A 15,773-nucleotide genomic window follows, 5' to 3' on the forward strand; every position below is an offset into this window, starting at 1 on the left:
TAATAGCTAATAATCATTTTGGACGTCGATCCTTCGCTACGTTGCTACGTTGCGTGCTCTGTTTATGCGCGCACGCGCGTGTGTGTGTGTGTGTGTGTGTGTGTGTGTGCGTGTCAGGTGTTTTGCATCAGCACCCACCATCCATCAATGTCCAATGAGTGAATGACAGGAAGAAGAAAAACAAATCTTTAGCAAAGAACAATAAAACAGCCACGGCAATGTATAACGACTGTTTATTGTCACATACCGACTGTGTGTGTGCGTGTGTGTGCGTGTGTGTGTCTGTGAGTGGGTTGAACTCCAGGGTTTTTGTTTTGGGAGGAAATTCCCTTTATAATTTTATTCATAAAGACTTTAATGAAGACTAATGATGGAGCTACGTGTGTGTGTGTGTGTGCGTGTGTGAATGTCTCGTCCTCCACCTTTTTTGTCATCTTCATTTTGACGCTCTCAATTACTTTTTTGTCTAATCAGTCAAATGTTTTGTTGAAAAACAAACTGTAGATGAATATGCAAGTGTTTACAACACAGGGGTCCAAAGCGAGGCCCCTGCGGTTATTTTTGGCTCTTGGTATTTTCTTAAAAATGCAATTAAACAAGAAAACATCAAAACATATTTAAAAAAAAACGCAAAAAGGTGTAATGTGACAAGAAAAATTTGAAGGGTTGATAATAAATACACAGTAGAGCCCGGCTATTCGTGAGCTGATGGTCCGAGACACCCTTCAAACGGCCAAACATCGTAAATAATGGATGCACCCTTGTAAACCGATAAAATGCCTATTTTTGCCTTATGCATACAATATGCCTCTCATACTTATTAACATTTGAAATTGTAAAATGTATCGGTATTCCACACTAATGAATGAAAGACAACCTCCGTCTTCTTCCTCTGTGTTTGTCTTAACATGCAGTGTACAGGTATCTGCTGATGTTATATCGCCGCCTACTGGTAACACTTTTCTTAGCACTTATTATTCCAAGCATGTACTGGATGCTGTGTTAATATGCTTTGCTTTACCATTATTATTTAGATCTTATTCATGGCTTAGGATGAATGAGATGGGTTTTCAGGGAATAATAAATAAATAAAGACCTCTGGAATTTTTTTTTTTTTTGCATGTTTGTCACACTTAAATGTTTCAGATCATCCAAGAAATTTAAATATTAATCAATGATAACACAACTGAACACAAAATGTAGTTTTTAAATGAAACTTTTTTTTAAAAGGGAGAAAAAAAACTACTTGGCCCTGTATGAAAAAGTGATTGCCCCCTAAACCTAATAACTGGTTGATTTTTTGGTAGACAGCAGAATTCATGGTTCCATTTATCACAGCAAGTCTTCCAGGTCCTGAAGCAGCAAAACACCCCTGTACCATCACACTACCACCACCATATTTTACTGTTGGTATGATGTTCTTTTTCTGAAATGCGGCGTTACTTTTACACCAGATGTAACGGGACAAACACCTTCCAAAAAGTTCAACTTTTGTCTCATCAGAGTATTTTCCCAAAGGTCTTAGGGATCATCAACATGTTTTCTTGCAAAATTGAGACGAGCCTTAATGTTCTTTTTGTTCAGCAGTGGTTTTCATCTTGGAACTCTGCCATGCAGGCCGTTTTTGCCAAGTGTCTTTCTTATGGTGGAGTCATGAACACTGACCTTAACTGAGGCAAGTGAGGCCTGCAGGTATTTGGATGTTGTTGTGGGGTCTTTTGTGACCTCTTGGATGGGTCGTCGCTGCGCTCATGGGGTAATTTTGGTTGGCCGGCCACTCCTGGGAAGGTTCACCACTTTTCCATGTTTTCAGCAGTGTGGATGATGGCTCTCACTGTGGTTGACTGTCATCCCAAAGCTTTAGAAATGGCTTTACAACCTTTTCCACACTGAAAGATCTCAATGAATCTCAGTTATGTTTTAAAAGGGGGGCAATCATATTTTCCACAAAGGGCCATGTAGGTTTGTATTTTTCTTTCTCCCTTAATAATAAATAGTTTCACTTAAAAACTGCATTTTGTGTTCCGTTGTGTTGTCATTGACTAATATTGAAATTTGTTGATGATCTGAAATATTATAAGTGTGACAAACATGCAAAAAAAAAAAGAAATCAGGAAGGGGGCAAACACTTTTTCACACCCCTGTATATCTTTAACTATATACACACTATATCATTTGTAAATATACCTATGTTGGCCTGGTTCAGGCCAAAAAAAAAGAAAGAAAAAAAATTTAAAATCGCCTTTGACCTTTTAGTACCCTGGCCTCAGTGGAAAAACTCTGGTCACCCCCTCCTTTAGGATCTTCTGTTCAACACATGATCTTTTCTATTATTTTCAGTGGAACCCACTTATCGTCGTCCCATTTATCTTGACAACCCGTCTACGTTGACCAGCTCATCAAGTCCCGGTTCACCGTGTTCTTCTTTAAAAAAGTGCCAGCTTAAGTCAACATACATGGTTGGCTGATTTTTGTCAACATGAAATTTGAGACTCAACGGAGTATGAAAAATGGGCCAGTCTCTGTCGACGTGTGTTGTAGCATTGTTAACTTCATCATTATTGCTAAGTAACGTGTAAAGACATTACTGTTTAGTTACACAGCACTAAAACATGCACTACTTACCGTAAAGTATGCTTCAAAATCAAAGAATGGCAGTATGAACCCGAATTCTACCACAACAACTAAAAAAATGCACCCTTTTCATTATGATGTTTTTTAATATTGTTAGCCACCGGAAAGAGAGATTTTCTCATGTACGAAAGCTTTACTGTCATTGTTGTCAAGATATACAACAAAATTACCGCAGCAGCTCTGTTCAGTAAGAGGATAAAATATCATATGAAAAAATACAAATCAAAATAAAAAATATGCACAAATGGAGGAGAAAAAAAAATCATTTTGTATCGTCCATTCTCTTTTTGTCTCTGGACAAAGTCACAAGTAAATGTATAAGCAATGGCTGGTGTCGGTTTCGGGTTTGTTAACAACTGGTTATGTCGACATGAGTCAGCCAGGGGTGTCGACATAAGCGGGCTCCACTGTACTAAAAACCTGGTGCTGATGAGGCGTTACCACAGTTACCGTGCCACTTTTGTGACCCTTTGTTTGTTCTCACATCCTTCTGATCTCCCCCTCCGCTCCCCCCTTTTTCATTTTACCCCCATGGTTACTCACATCCTTCACGCCGTCCACTTTTCATCCCTCCATCATGTCCCGTCCGTCCTCCTCGCGTCCATCGCTCAGTGTTTGTGCCTCCATTAGGGGGAAATGGAAAAAGTGACATCAGCTATTTTGGGGAAGATGGAGACGGAGAGATGGACATCAAAGGTGTGACAGAGGGAAGGAGACGAGGATGCAAGGAGACAGGAAGGCGTCACCTTATTGAGCCGCTAACACAGAGTGAATATACAAGCTAAACGCAACGTAGCCTGTGTGTGCGTGTGTTTGAAGGAGCACCATGTGACAGTGAAGCTTACAAGGAGGCCAGGTTGTAATACTGTATATTTGCAGTTGACCACAGCCACACAACAGTGACACACTGAGGGGAAAAGAAGCAAAGAAACCAAAACCAGTGAGTGGTCACTTCTATCTACACACAATAATCTTTTAGCCCCGCCTCCATCAAGCCCCTCCCATCTCACCTGACAGAGTTTGAGAGGAGCACTTGATTTGCTCACCTGCTGCCCTCATGAACACGGAGGAGGGTGAAGGATGTGCTACTCAAGTCACTTCCTGGTCAAAGCAGGTGAAAGGTTGAGGATACAACATTATAGAAATGATGTCATAAAAAAGGGTTTGTGTGGGGGTTTTTTATACATGTTTTTTTTTAGTTCTTCAAGGTGATAGAAAACACTTCAGTCCCAGGACCTCCTTACAGCCAGGAGGAGGTGAAAGCCGTTTTTTTGAGCCCGTCCCAAAAGTCGTCTCCTTCGAGTCCGATATGACAATTCCGGTCCAGTCTGAGGTGGACTCAGGTGTTCTTTGAACTTGTGAGGCAGTCATGTTTGGTCCAGCCTTCCCACTATGCTTTGCATGGGAATGAACTCTTAGACTGAAGGAAGCTTTTTTTGGAACAAAAGAGCAACAAATAGAGATGGGGGGCCGGGATGGGGTGAAAAGTAGTGGCGGGGCCTCAGGTGGTAAGCTCCGCCTCTCTAGAACATGATGGTGGTCTTCAGGAAAGCTCGAGATTCTGACAAAGATAAAAACAAATACGTGAGTAACAATAGTAACATAATTTTCAAACGGTGTACAGTAGATCCCTGCCTATTTGCGGTTCGGCATTCATGTCCCTGCATATTTGCACATTTGTTTTCTCTGCTTTAAATTGTAAATTATTTGCTATTTTTTATGGTAATTTTAAAAGAAAGTGATTTGATGGCGCTATCTGCAGAGGTGGGAAAAAAAGTGCTGTGGCTATGAATCCAGCAGAGGGTGTTGTCTCACAAGTCAATTCACTCAACATTTTCCAGCAGGAAGGTTTTGCCCAGACGTGATGTTGTGTAACTACAGTATATGTTTTTTTAAGTACAATGCTGTACACCGCATGCCTGTAATTGTTTCTCAATACGTAAAACAAAATTTAAAATGGGTCTAATAACTGTGAGAGGCATATTCTAGAGCAGCCATCACCAAAAGGAGGACCTCGGTCGGGATCCGGGACCTGTGATGGCACTTTACGGACCCATGGCAAATCAAAGTCAATGAGAAATAATAAAATGCAGTTTGCAGGCGTAATTACTTCAGTTATTACGGTGACAGCAAATGTGACGTCACTCAAAATGAGCCAATGAAATATATATATATATATATTTTTTTTTACTTGTGAGCCAATCAGAACCTTCCATCCATCCATTTTCTACGCCACTTACTCTTCGAATGAGAACCATGGCTTGCTCAAAAGTAAGAAGAGTTGATCGAGAAAACCAAACATTGAAAAGTAAAAGGACGGACCAATGTGTGTTCATTCTTCCAGAATCCAGTGTGAAACCACTGTGTCTCATACGCTTTGAAACTGTAAAGCCCAGTATGAAAAATCTATGAAAGTCATAGCACATTCATTTACAGCTGTTTACAACTAAGGATCGTACGGATATTGGAGCAAAACAAAACATCTTTCGCTGACGGAAGAGTTGTGGAGTGCTTCTGCTGCAGAGATCTTACTCAAATATAAACCAAAAGAGGAATTGTTTGACAAATTCAGGCAAATTCCAATGTCAGCTGCAACAGTAACAAGAAAATGTGAAACTTTAAGAGAATGTACTGTTGCAGCTTTTCTCTTAAAGAGACACTCGGATCAGAGAGAGAAGGCAGCTGAGAAAGCAGTGAAAGAAGGCCTCTGATGCAGCCAGAGATGGTCTCACACTACTCCAGAGAGACATCAAATCTCGGTTGGCGACCTTACAAAGAGCAGAGAACTTGAGGAAACTGTGAAAGAGGAAGGAACACACAAGAACGTGGTTCTATAAAAACCCTTTCAAGTTTGTCAAGGATCTCTTTGCTAAGGAAAAAAGCATAACCCTCAAAACTCCAAAACAAGAACTGGAAGAACATTTGGAAAAGGCCCACCATGACATGACCACTAGTCATCCCACATATTCAACCTCCCGAATTCCATCTGGAGACTGGCCCTTCAAAATGGAAGGAAGTAGAGAACATAGTAAGGCGCACAAGATCGGCATCTTCCCCTGGACCAAACGGAGGGCTGTATAAGCTGTATAAGAACGCACCAGATGTTCTACACCAGTGGTCCTCAACCCCCGGGCCACAGAAAGAAAAAATCATTTCCATGATGTTTTATTTTGAAAAGTGGCCGGATTCTCTCTGTTACATCCGTCTCACTTGACGCATGTCCATTGTGCGTGTGCTAACTTTATCTCATGCCGCACAGATAGACTACAACTTTATTTTTACCATTTTTCTTTCACCTCATATTTGGTGTCAAATGCTGATACTATGTGGGAACGCATAAAGGTAAGTTTTGATGGCTTATTGAGCGCTAATGTGCACATTTGTCTGAAGTGAATTCATGCTAGCGCACTGTCTTTTACCACACACGTCAAACAGCGATGTAATAATCTCTGGAAAAACTTGGCTGGAACTTGAACTGGTGGTTGGTGGGTCGGCATTCATTTTGTGCTTTAATTTGATGTTATTCATGTCTTAGTTTTACACAATACATAATCAATAAGATAAATTAGATCGCTATAAAGTACGAACTCCCACAGTCACACGTTTTATTATTTATGTGAAATTTAGTCCTGTTTTAAATGCAATTAGGTGCCAAAACAAGTGTGCTGTAGGGTAGTGGCTCTCAATTATTTTCTGTCACCCCTCCCAGAAGTATTTTCACCCCCCCCCCCCATTTGAAATACAATTGAGAAACTATATCTATTTATTTATCTGTAATTTATCTGTACTGTACAGACTGAACTCAAAATTTAAACCAGCAAAATGCAACAAAATGGAGAGCAGAGAAGCATACAAGCATATTCAAGAGTCAAATTACAACATGCTGGCAGGTCTGCACTAATAATGAAAGTCCTCCCTGCCTCTCCTACCCCCCTGACAGTTCACACTTTTTAAGGGTGAGTACATTATTTTCAGCATTCGCTGGGGGGTCTTGGAACAAAACCTCTGCGAATAGCGGGGATTTACTTTACTGACATCATTGTCTTTTTTTCGGGGTTATTGCGTCATCAGCGACTTTTCCAATTCTATCAGTGTGAAATGCACTGAGGCTGTATTCATACAGGTAAAAAAACAAAACAAAACAGAGTGACGCCTCTCTTTTACACAGCATCTCTTTATGGCTGCAGTTTTGCAGCGCTCGGCTCTCATTTCACCTCCGCTCCCTGTAGCGCCTCACCCACAGGCACGTTGCGTGCGCACGCACACGCACACGCACACACACACACACACACAAACAGCTTTCCCCTGCGGTGTCATTGTTTTGTGCCAACGTTGCAAAGTGTTTACATCTTTTGTAAGAGGGCAGCCGTATTGCTGCCACTTCCTCACAGACAAGCAGGTTCAGAAAGGAGAAAGTTTCTCTTTCACATTTTTTCTTCCTGCCCTTCGCTATTTTTAACACCCCCCTTCATCTTCCCTCTGTTTGCCATGCACCCCCACCCCCCATCTGCTAAGCTGACATTATTTTTATCCTCCTCGTCTAAAAAGACATTTTACACGCCAAATGCTCAGTTCGTGGCGGAGTGTAAAAAGAACATATTTTCACTCTTCCTGGTCCATGTGTGCCACCTGCAAGCCTCCATTTGTCATGTGTGTGTGTGTGTGTGTGTGTGTGTGTGTGTGTGTGTGTGTGTGTGTTTGTCCCAGTTAAAAATGGTGCTGACCCACCTTACAAGTCTATCAGCAGTTTGCAGTAAATGTCACCAGGTCTAGCAACAAGGTCACATTTTTCAACTCTTCCTCCTCCTGCCCTCTTTTCCCCTCCTCTTTCCCCTCCTCATCCTATTCTTCATCAATGCTTTGTTTTTAAAACCTTTTGTCCTCTTTTTCTTCCCTGCACCTGATTCTAACGCCACATCTTCTTTCTATGTATTCAGCACTTTTCTCCTCACTCGTTAATTAAGAGTGTGGAAGGTGGGAGAGGCGAGGGATGTGTGTGTGTGTGTGTGTGTGTGTGTGTGTTTGTGTGTTAAAATCACTGTAGGTGCAAAATGCTTTTATGGCAGGAGGCATGAATATGTGTGTGTGTGCATGCGTGTGTGCGTGCGTGTGTATGTGTGTGTGTGTAGGGCAGCAAAAAGGTCCTACTGGGCCAATCAACATTAATGAAATCAGTTGAGTCTGCGAGTGTGTGTGTGTGTGTGTGCTAGGCTTGCAGAAGAGAGGGGAGATCTAAAAGGGGTCTAAAGAGGAGCGCAAGCTAATTAGACTTCCCTGTCTCACCCAAGTGTGCATCAAACATGCACAAATTCACATGCAGGAACACACGTGCACCCACAAATACACACACACACACACACACACACACACACACACACACAGGGAGTGCACAGACTCAGATACACATGCAGACTTCTCAATGTCAGGAAGGACTCAGGACAGCTGCCGGAAGATGGACGACTCGTGCATAACTAACACAAGCACACACACAATCACCACACGCACACACTGAGGACCTATTAACACCAGAGCAATGTGAATCTGGAATGATTATCAGTGATCAATTATTATCAAAAGTTGCTTCCTGCCAACACTTTACCAACTCCCTGTCTGTTTTCATCAGACACACACACCCATCGTGTGTACATGTTTTATACGCCTCTTCTATTGCCAAGTTTGTCAGTGTGTGTACCTTGCATATCTCCATCGTCCTGCTGGCTTCCATTGATTTCGTCTTGCTGCTGGGCTGCAGCATCTTTGTGCGTGAGGCAGACAGGACAGGAGAGATACGTCAAAAAACAAAAGACAAAAAAAGAAGACAAGGACACAGACGAGGAGAAGCGTACCAGCAGCGTTGTTGGCGGCATGCAGCGGCTCGGGAGAGGACGAGGATGAGTGTTTCAGGGTGTCCTCCCCCCTCTCCCTCCTCTTGGACTCGAACTCCAGCGCCTCCTGCAGCTTCCTTTTGGCCTTCTTCTCTTTCTTCAGACGTTTCTGGATGGAGGCTGCAGCGAGAAGATTCCCACCATGCTTACAATGTCACTCATGGACAAAGACGGTGGGACATTGAACACTTTCTCCTATTCCAACCCTGTGTGCCTCCAAAACACGAGGGGGCGATTTTGGTAATTTCCGCTCAGATGTGGATAGAGGAAGAAAATCCTACATGCAAGTATCTAACTGTTGGTGGTAGAAGCCGGTTGGTCAAATGGATAACATACCTTTCAACAGCTCTTATGTGCAGCTGTTAGAAAATAAATTATATTATAAAGCAGCCAACCATATAAGTCAACATCGATAAGTGAGCACTTTTTAGTCATTAGAAGAACAGAGTGGACCAGGACTTGATGAGTTGGTCAACATAAGCGGGACCACTGTAATAAGTATTAGTGTAATCTTGTAATATTCAACATTAACATTACGTAACATAACATTCACTTTTAAATGTTATTTAAATGAGCTGCAGTCTGCACTTTGGACACCCCTGCTATTGGTGAAATGTGTCAACACTATTGTGTAGGTCTGTTACGTGTGTGTGTGTGTGTGTGTGTGTGTGTGTGTGTGCATGTGTGTGTGACCTCTGCTCTGCAGTTCGGAGGTCAGCTGCCGCTCCAGACTCTCCCTCATCTCTCGTTCCCGGTAGAGCTCCATCTTCAGCTCCCTCTTCTCCGCCTGGATCTGCTTGTCCTGCACGCGGGCGTTGTCTACTGCCACCTTCAGGAGGCCCTGAGCGCACAAACACACACACATTGTTGAAGAGTGCACACGGAGCTAACAGGGACATTCAAGGAGCCGCGTCCTACCTGTATGTTGGTGAGGAGTGTCTCCACGGAAGACAGGCTGTCGGCGAATAGGAATGGGGCAGGGAAACCAGGGGGCAGGGCTTGTCCAAGCGAAGGTTCTTCTTCTAAGGACAACGCAAACATGGAATATTCTGGAGTGGGCTCCAGGATGTAAAGACATGCACAGCAGTAGCTCACAAAGAAGTTGGAGACATGTTGTTAAAGTGTAAAAGTCAATGATGCAGCATCAGGGGGATCAATTACACTTGACACACACACACACACACACACACACACACACACACACACACAGTTCGTTAGTATTCAGACAATCATGTGAGTGACTAATTGGCAAGGATTAAACACACCCTTCGTGTGTGTGTGTGTGTGTGTGTCACAGTGTCTGCTCAGCTCTTAATGCCTAACACACTGACAAGAGAGTTAACTCTGCTGTGAAATTAACGCTGATTGAGATGCACTCTAGTACACACACACACACACACACACACACACACACTCCTATCTGCTACTTCATCCATACCTCTCCTCCTCTTACACGCTTATCTTCTATCCTCTGTCAACTTCCTGTATTTATTTCTACCATTTCTTTCCTCTTTCATTTTTCTGTCAATTAATTATTTTTTTACTGCCTAAAAGTAAAATTTGGGAAAGTGGACTCAGCCTTGAGTGGTGTCTGACTGAAAGCTTTTCTCTCTCTCTCTCTCTCTCTCACTCTCTTTTTTTTTAACCAATAAAGTTGTCAGACGCTGCAGTTGAAGGACAGACAAAAAGACGCACAGGGGAGACAATGAAGAAAACAAGTCAAATATTTCAAAAGATTAAAAACTAAGAGGTGCTTTTAGTCGAATTATGTCATCACAACAGTCTTTTAAACACGTGAACATCAATGTGATTGACAGCTGCATGTTTCGTCAATCAGAATTCCACTGAATACTCGTGCAGTGGGGAAGTATTTCACCCCGTTAGGTTACCCTCGTACAAAGATATGAACAGGACAGAATTGTTACGGTAGGTTTATTGTAAAAGAGACAGATAAAATGTAAAAAAATAACATGAAATAATGGTGGTGGAGAGGTTTGAATGTAAGCGACTGTTTCTGTGTCTTTTAGCTACATAACGAACTGAGATGAGGACTACTTCCATAATTTGTGTGCTTCATGGACATATAACTGGTGTGTGGGGGTCAGAATGGGGGCCTGGTTGGTATGGGATCAAATACATATTTCCACTCAATCTAATACAAATTAAATTGTAAAAAAAAGAAAAAAGAAAAGTTATTATTTTTTTACATTCTGGCTCTCCCTACTCCTTCAGCAAACCTACCATAACAATTATGTACTGTTTATATCTTTGTAAGGGGGTAAACTTACAAAATCAGAAGGGGATCAAACACTTACATACGCCACTTAAGCTACGCCGAAAAGCGAGATGTGGCGCGAGGTCACCCTCTGCCTCCATGCGCGTGTGGTTTATTATGCAAATGTGTCACACCGCTTCCAGATGGCGGAAGTCCACCGGGAACATTCCAGGATATGCTTGTGTGCGCCAAAGAGGAGTAGTGAAGTTGCTCTCACGCGTGTTTCACTCGTGAAAAACGAAATTACGGCCTCAGAGTCGAGCGGCAGCAGGTGCTTTATTTTCACAAGAGAACGCGTTGGTTCCACAGACGGAAAATAATGGGAGAGGCCCTGCTTGCTTTTAGTGGGCGGCCTCTTGACCCCTTTTAGCCCTGCCTCCTTTTCTACACCCTCCCCACCCCAACACACACACATGCAGACACACACTCTCATCCTCTCCCTCATTGGCCTGATTGATGGCTAGGAGACAGGTGATCAATAGCAGCGACAGAACATCCTGACACTTCACTTTGTGTGTGTGTGTGTCTATGTGTGTGTAAATACAGGAGATGAAGAAAGTGAGGATGATTTGTCAGTTGTCAAAAGGAAATGGCTGACGTTTGGATGAAGGTGCATAATGGAAGTTGCGTGTGTGTGTGTGTGTGTGTGGTCTAACCTTTGTCCTTTGTTATTTTCTTGATGGGTGTTGCAGGGTTGGCCAGTGCAACATCTGCATCAACCGAGAGCAGGCCTGAAGAAGGAAAATATGCGTGAATGCGTGTGCGTAAACCGGTGTGCGTTTGTTTGCGTACCGGGTCTTTCTGGCGAGCTGGAGGCGGAGCTACTGGGTTGCGACTGCAGGGGTGTGTTGGTGTCGTCAACGGATGGCGACAGAGAGGGGCTGTCACACACACGCTCCTACACAAACACACACACACAAAATGAAAAGATGTGTACCCAAAGTCTGGAAGCATTTATTATACAATTATTTTTTTTTATGAAAGTAAAGAAGAAAATATATAAACTGATACACACACACATACAATGGAAAGAAAAAGTATGTGAACCTTTTGGAATTTCTTAAAGTTCTGCATAAATTGGTCATAAACCGTCTGATCTTCACTGAAATCACAAGAATAAATACTGTAGATCACGTTTGCTTTAACTAATACCACACAGACAATTATTTGTTTTCATATTTAATTGAAAATAACATGCAAGCATTCACGGACAGGGAGGAAAAAGTAAGTGAACCTCTCGGTCAGTGGTCCAAAACCGGACCCACGGCCCGGCGCGTGTTCCCACAAATCTCCACGGACCGGGGTAGGGGTGGGGGCGTATAGCGATGTAATTTATCTCATTTAGTCTGTATTGTGTAAATCTAAGACAGGAACAACATCAAATTAAAAGCACAAAGTGAATACAGATCCACCAGTATAAGCTTGGAGTTTGTTTTTCAGAGAGAAGATTATAGCGCCGCTGCTTGATGTGTGTGCTAACAGGCAGTGTGCTAGCATGAATTAACTTGAAGCTGTTCACACAACAAATATACACATTAGCACCCGATAACGTCATGAAACTTTACCTTTATGCATTCCCACAGAGTATCGGCATCTGGGAGCGAATATGAAGTGAAAGAAAAACGATAAAAATACAGTGTAGTTGACCATCTGTGCAGAGTGGGAGAAGACTACCGCACGTACGATGGTGCGTTCAAAGACTGTCAAACAAAGTGGGACACACGCAAGAAACAACATAAACATGCAAAAACTTTTAACTATATTATTTTTTAAATAAAATAATGGCCAATATTTCCAAAATTGATATGCATTTACTTTCTTTTTTTTCATTTACTTAAAATTGTATTTAGTTATTTACAAATGTATTTTTTGTGTGTATTTTTTTTTTTTTTTAGCATTGCACCTCAAAGGTTTCCTTGGCCCAGGAGCAGTAGTGGGCCACGACCTGGTGGTTGGGGACCCCTGCTGTAGGTTACAGATTCTCCAAGAGCTAACCAGAGTCAGGTGTGAGCCAACCTGGAGTCCAACCAATGAGACAAGATTGGAGGTGTAGCGGAGAGCTGCTCTGGCCACTAGAAAACACTCTTGTCTCTTGTAAAGAAGCATTGCCCGATGTGTACCATGCCTCACTCAAAACAGCTCTCAGACGACCTACCATTAACTATTGTTGACTTGTACAAAGCTGGAAAAGGTTACAGAAGTATGTCTAAAAGTCTTGATGTTCATCAGTCCACGGTTTGACAAATTGTCTATACATGGAGAACGCTCAGCACTGTTGCTTCTCTTCCAAGGAGTGGCCGTCCTGTGAAGATGACTGCAAGAACACAGCATAGAATGCTCAATGAGGTAAAAAAAGAACCCTAGAATGTCAGCTGAAGGCTCACAGAAATCAGTAGGACATGCCAACATCTCTGTTGACAAATCTACCATCGGTAAAACATGAAACAAGAAGCCATTGTTGTCCAAAAAAAACTTTGCTGCACGTTTGAAGATTGCTAGAGCGCTTGGATGTTCAACAGCACTACTGGCAAAATATTCTGCAGACGGATGAAACCAAAGTTGAATTGTTTAGGAGGAACACACAACGCCACGTCACAGCACACCAACATCAAAACCGTATCCCAACTGTGAAGCATGGTGGAGGGAGCATCATGGTACGGGCGTGCTTTTCTGCCCCAGGACCTGGACAGCTTGTTATCATAAATGAAAAATTTATCAAGACACTATATTTGGCAGAAAAACTTGAGGACTTTTGTCCAATAATTGAAGCTCAAAAGAAGATGGGTGTTGCAGCAGGACAATGATTTAAAACACAGAAGCTAATAAAAACAGAAAGAGAATGGTCCTAAATCGTTGTGGACATCTGACCTGCAACTACAGGAAATGTTTGGTTGTTTTATTGCTGCCAATGGTGAGTCAACCAGTTATTAAATCACTTACTTTTTCCTCCACATCCTGTGAATGTTTACATGTTATTTTCAATAAAAATATAAAAACAAAAATGTTTATGTGTGGTATTAGTTTAAGCAGGGTCGGTTTGTTTATTCTTGTGATTTAGATGAAGATCAGACTACATTTTATGACCAATTTGTGCAGAAATTGTAAAAATTCAAAAGGGCTCACATACTTTTTCCTCCGACTGTATAACATTATATAAAAATAAATAAACAATATATTACAAATACATGTTTTTACATAATTGATGAATACAATTTAAATTGAATAACTTTGAAAATAAAATATATACATACAACTTGTATGTATAATATTTGTTTTTATGTTTTTACAAATATGTATATTAATTTATTTGTAGTTTGTTTTAGAATTATGAAAAATGAGGGCTGTTAAAGTTAACACCTGTAATAATGGAAACGGAAATTCCCTTTAACGCTGCTATTTTTTTTTATTTTTATTTTTTTTACATGTGATTAACGTGCACATGTCCTGTTTGACCCTCAGCCCACACCGTAGTTTGAGGAAATGCAGCAGTGTGGCAGTTGATGTGGAGCCACAAGCAGGAGCAAATATTGAGCAGAAATGGACAAAGAAAAGGGGATTTTGAATGTTACGTTTAACTTCACAGGCCTGGCAGATGACTATGTCAACAAGACCAAAGTTATTTGTTCTATCGACTGTCACCGGAGGACGTCCAGTCTCAAATGGCAGACAGAAGACAGAAGGTACTGCAGCACTGGTGGTATTTTTTATTGTCATTTCTACAGTGGTACCTTAGCATACGAGTGTCCCAACTAACGAGTGTTTTTTTGGGGGGGTTTTTTTCAGATGCGAGCTGTCTCTTGGATGATTTCTTTGCTTTGAACTGCGAGCTAAAATTTGGGTTACGAGCTGCTAGTTACCGGCAGGCATAGCCGAGGACAGCTACTTGGGGGCTTGTGTCAATGTGACAAATCGGAAGTGAGCGAGCAGACACAGCACTCATAAACGCATGGACGGTAACACTGCTCATTTCTTGGAGAAGCAGCCGTTACCTTGTGTAGCTCTGTCTCTCAGAGCACCAACTCCGATGCAAACAAAAGCTTGTTTGCAATGTTGGGCTTGGCCAACGAGAGTATATCGTACGTGTTGTTTGTGTTTTTTTAAACAAAACTTTGTTAGACTTCAATGTGTGTGTCAGTACTTTAAACATTTAGAGCACATTCAACAATACCATGATAATTCTGGCAACAATAATCCTGATATGAAATATCGTTACATCCCCACTTCTTATAGAAAAAAACTTATTTCAATCTGTGATTAATTGTGATTAAATATGTGATTACAAGTTAACTAAGGACATGTGATTAATTGCGATTAAATATGTTAATCGATTGACACACTATTAAAAATATTAAAAAGTCAAATAATTAATGAATAAAAAAAATACCTTTTACAATTAAAAAGTGTATAATAATTATAATAAATGAAATAATAACTGAAAAGCTAAACTAAATATACATATTTGATTTATTTATAATTTATTTTACACTTTTAAAATGTAATAATTTATCAAATGAAAAAATACATAAAATACACATTAAGTATAATACTTATAAAACAAATATTAACTATAATATTTGTTTTATTTATATATTTTTAATGTTAAAAATCATAAACGTAAATGATCTTTTCAACAACAATGTGATGTTCCACTTCCGCTCGATGATGTCACCTTGATGACAGGCGCCCGGTGAACGTGTATCTGTTGAGCTGCAGCGGCCATGTTGGCGATGGTGCTGAGGTGGTTCATCTGTGACATCGCCATGGCTACGGAGGCGGGCGGCAAACCCATGGGCAGCAGCGGGTGGGGCATCATCATGAAGGGCAGGTCCAGCCCTGAGAGGAATACACACAGCAGTGATGACACCATCAAAGCAGTTACTGACGGGGGCGGATAGGTGACGACTGTGACCTCCTGTTGAACTTCAACCTCATTGAGACATGTCAAAAGTATCGCCAGGACAGGCGAGGGCGACTGGGAG

At 41.5% G+C, this 15,773-nt stretch overlaps 1 protein-coding gene across 4 annotated transcripts in view; it reads right to left on the reverse strand.

Annotated features, from left to right (window-relative positions):
• dachb (dachshund b) overlaps positions 1–15,773 on the reverse strand; it is an 80,706-nt gene that overhangs the window by 6,180 nt on the left and 58,753 nt on the right. For all 4 annotated transcript variants that reach the window (XM_054800751.1, XM_054800750.1, XM_054800749.1 and 1 more), the window contains 8 exons: positions 15,464–15,627; positions 11,587–11,692; positions 11,451–11,525; positions 9,438–9,541; positions 9,213–9,360; positions 8,481–8,639; positions 8,327–8,389; positions 3,178–4,195 (listed from right to left, as the gene is read on the reverse strand). In XM_054800751.1, the coding sequence (XP_054656726.1) occupies positions 4,158–4,195; positions 8,327–8,389; positions 8,481–8,639; positions 9,213–9,360; positions 9,438–9,541; positions 11,451–11,525; positions 11,587–11,692; positions 15,464–15,627 (857 nt within the window). In that variant the 3' untranslated portion in view covers positions 3,178–4,157. The remainder of the gene's footprint in view (positions 1–3,177; positions 4,196–8,326; positions 8,390–8,480; positions 8,640–9,212; positions 9,361–9,437; positions 9,542–11,450; positions 11,526–11,586; positions 11,693–15,463; positions 15,628–15,773) is intronic.

Source organism: Dunckerocampus dactyliophorus, chromosome 15 (assembly GCF_027744805.1).
Source record: "Dunckerocampus dactyliophorus isolate RoL2022-P2 chromosome 15, RoL_Ddac_1.1, whole genome shotgun sequence".
Lineage (NCBI taxonomy): Eukaryota > Metazoa > Chordata > Actinopteri > Syngnathiformes > Syngnathidae > Dunckerocampus > Dunckerocampus dactyliophorus.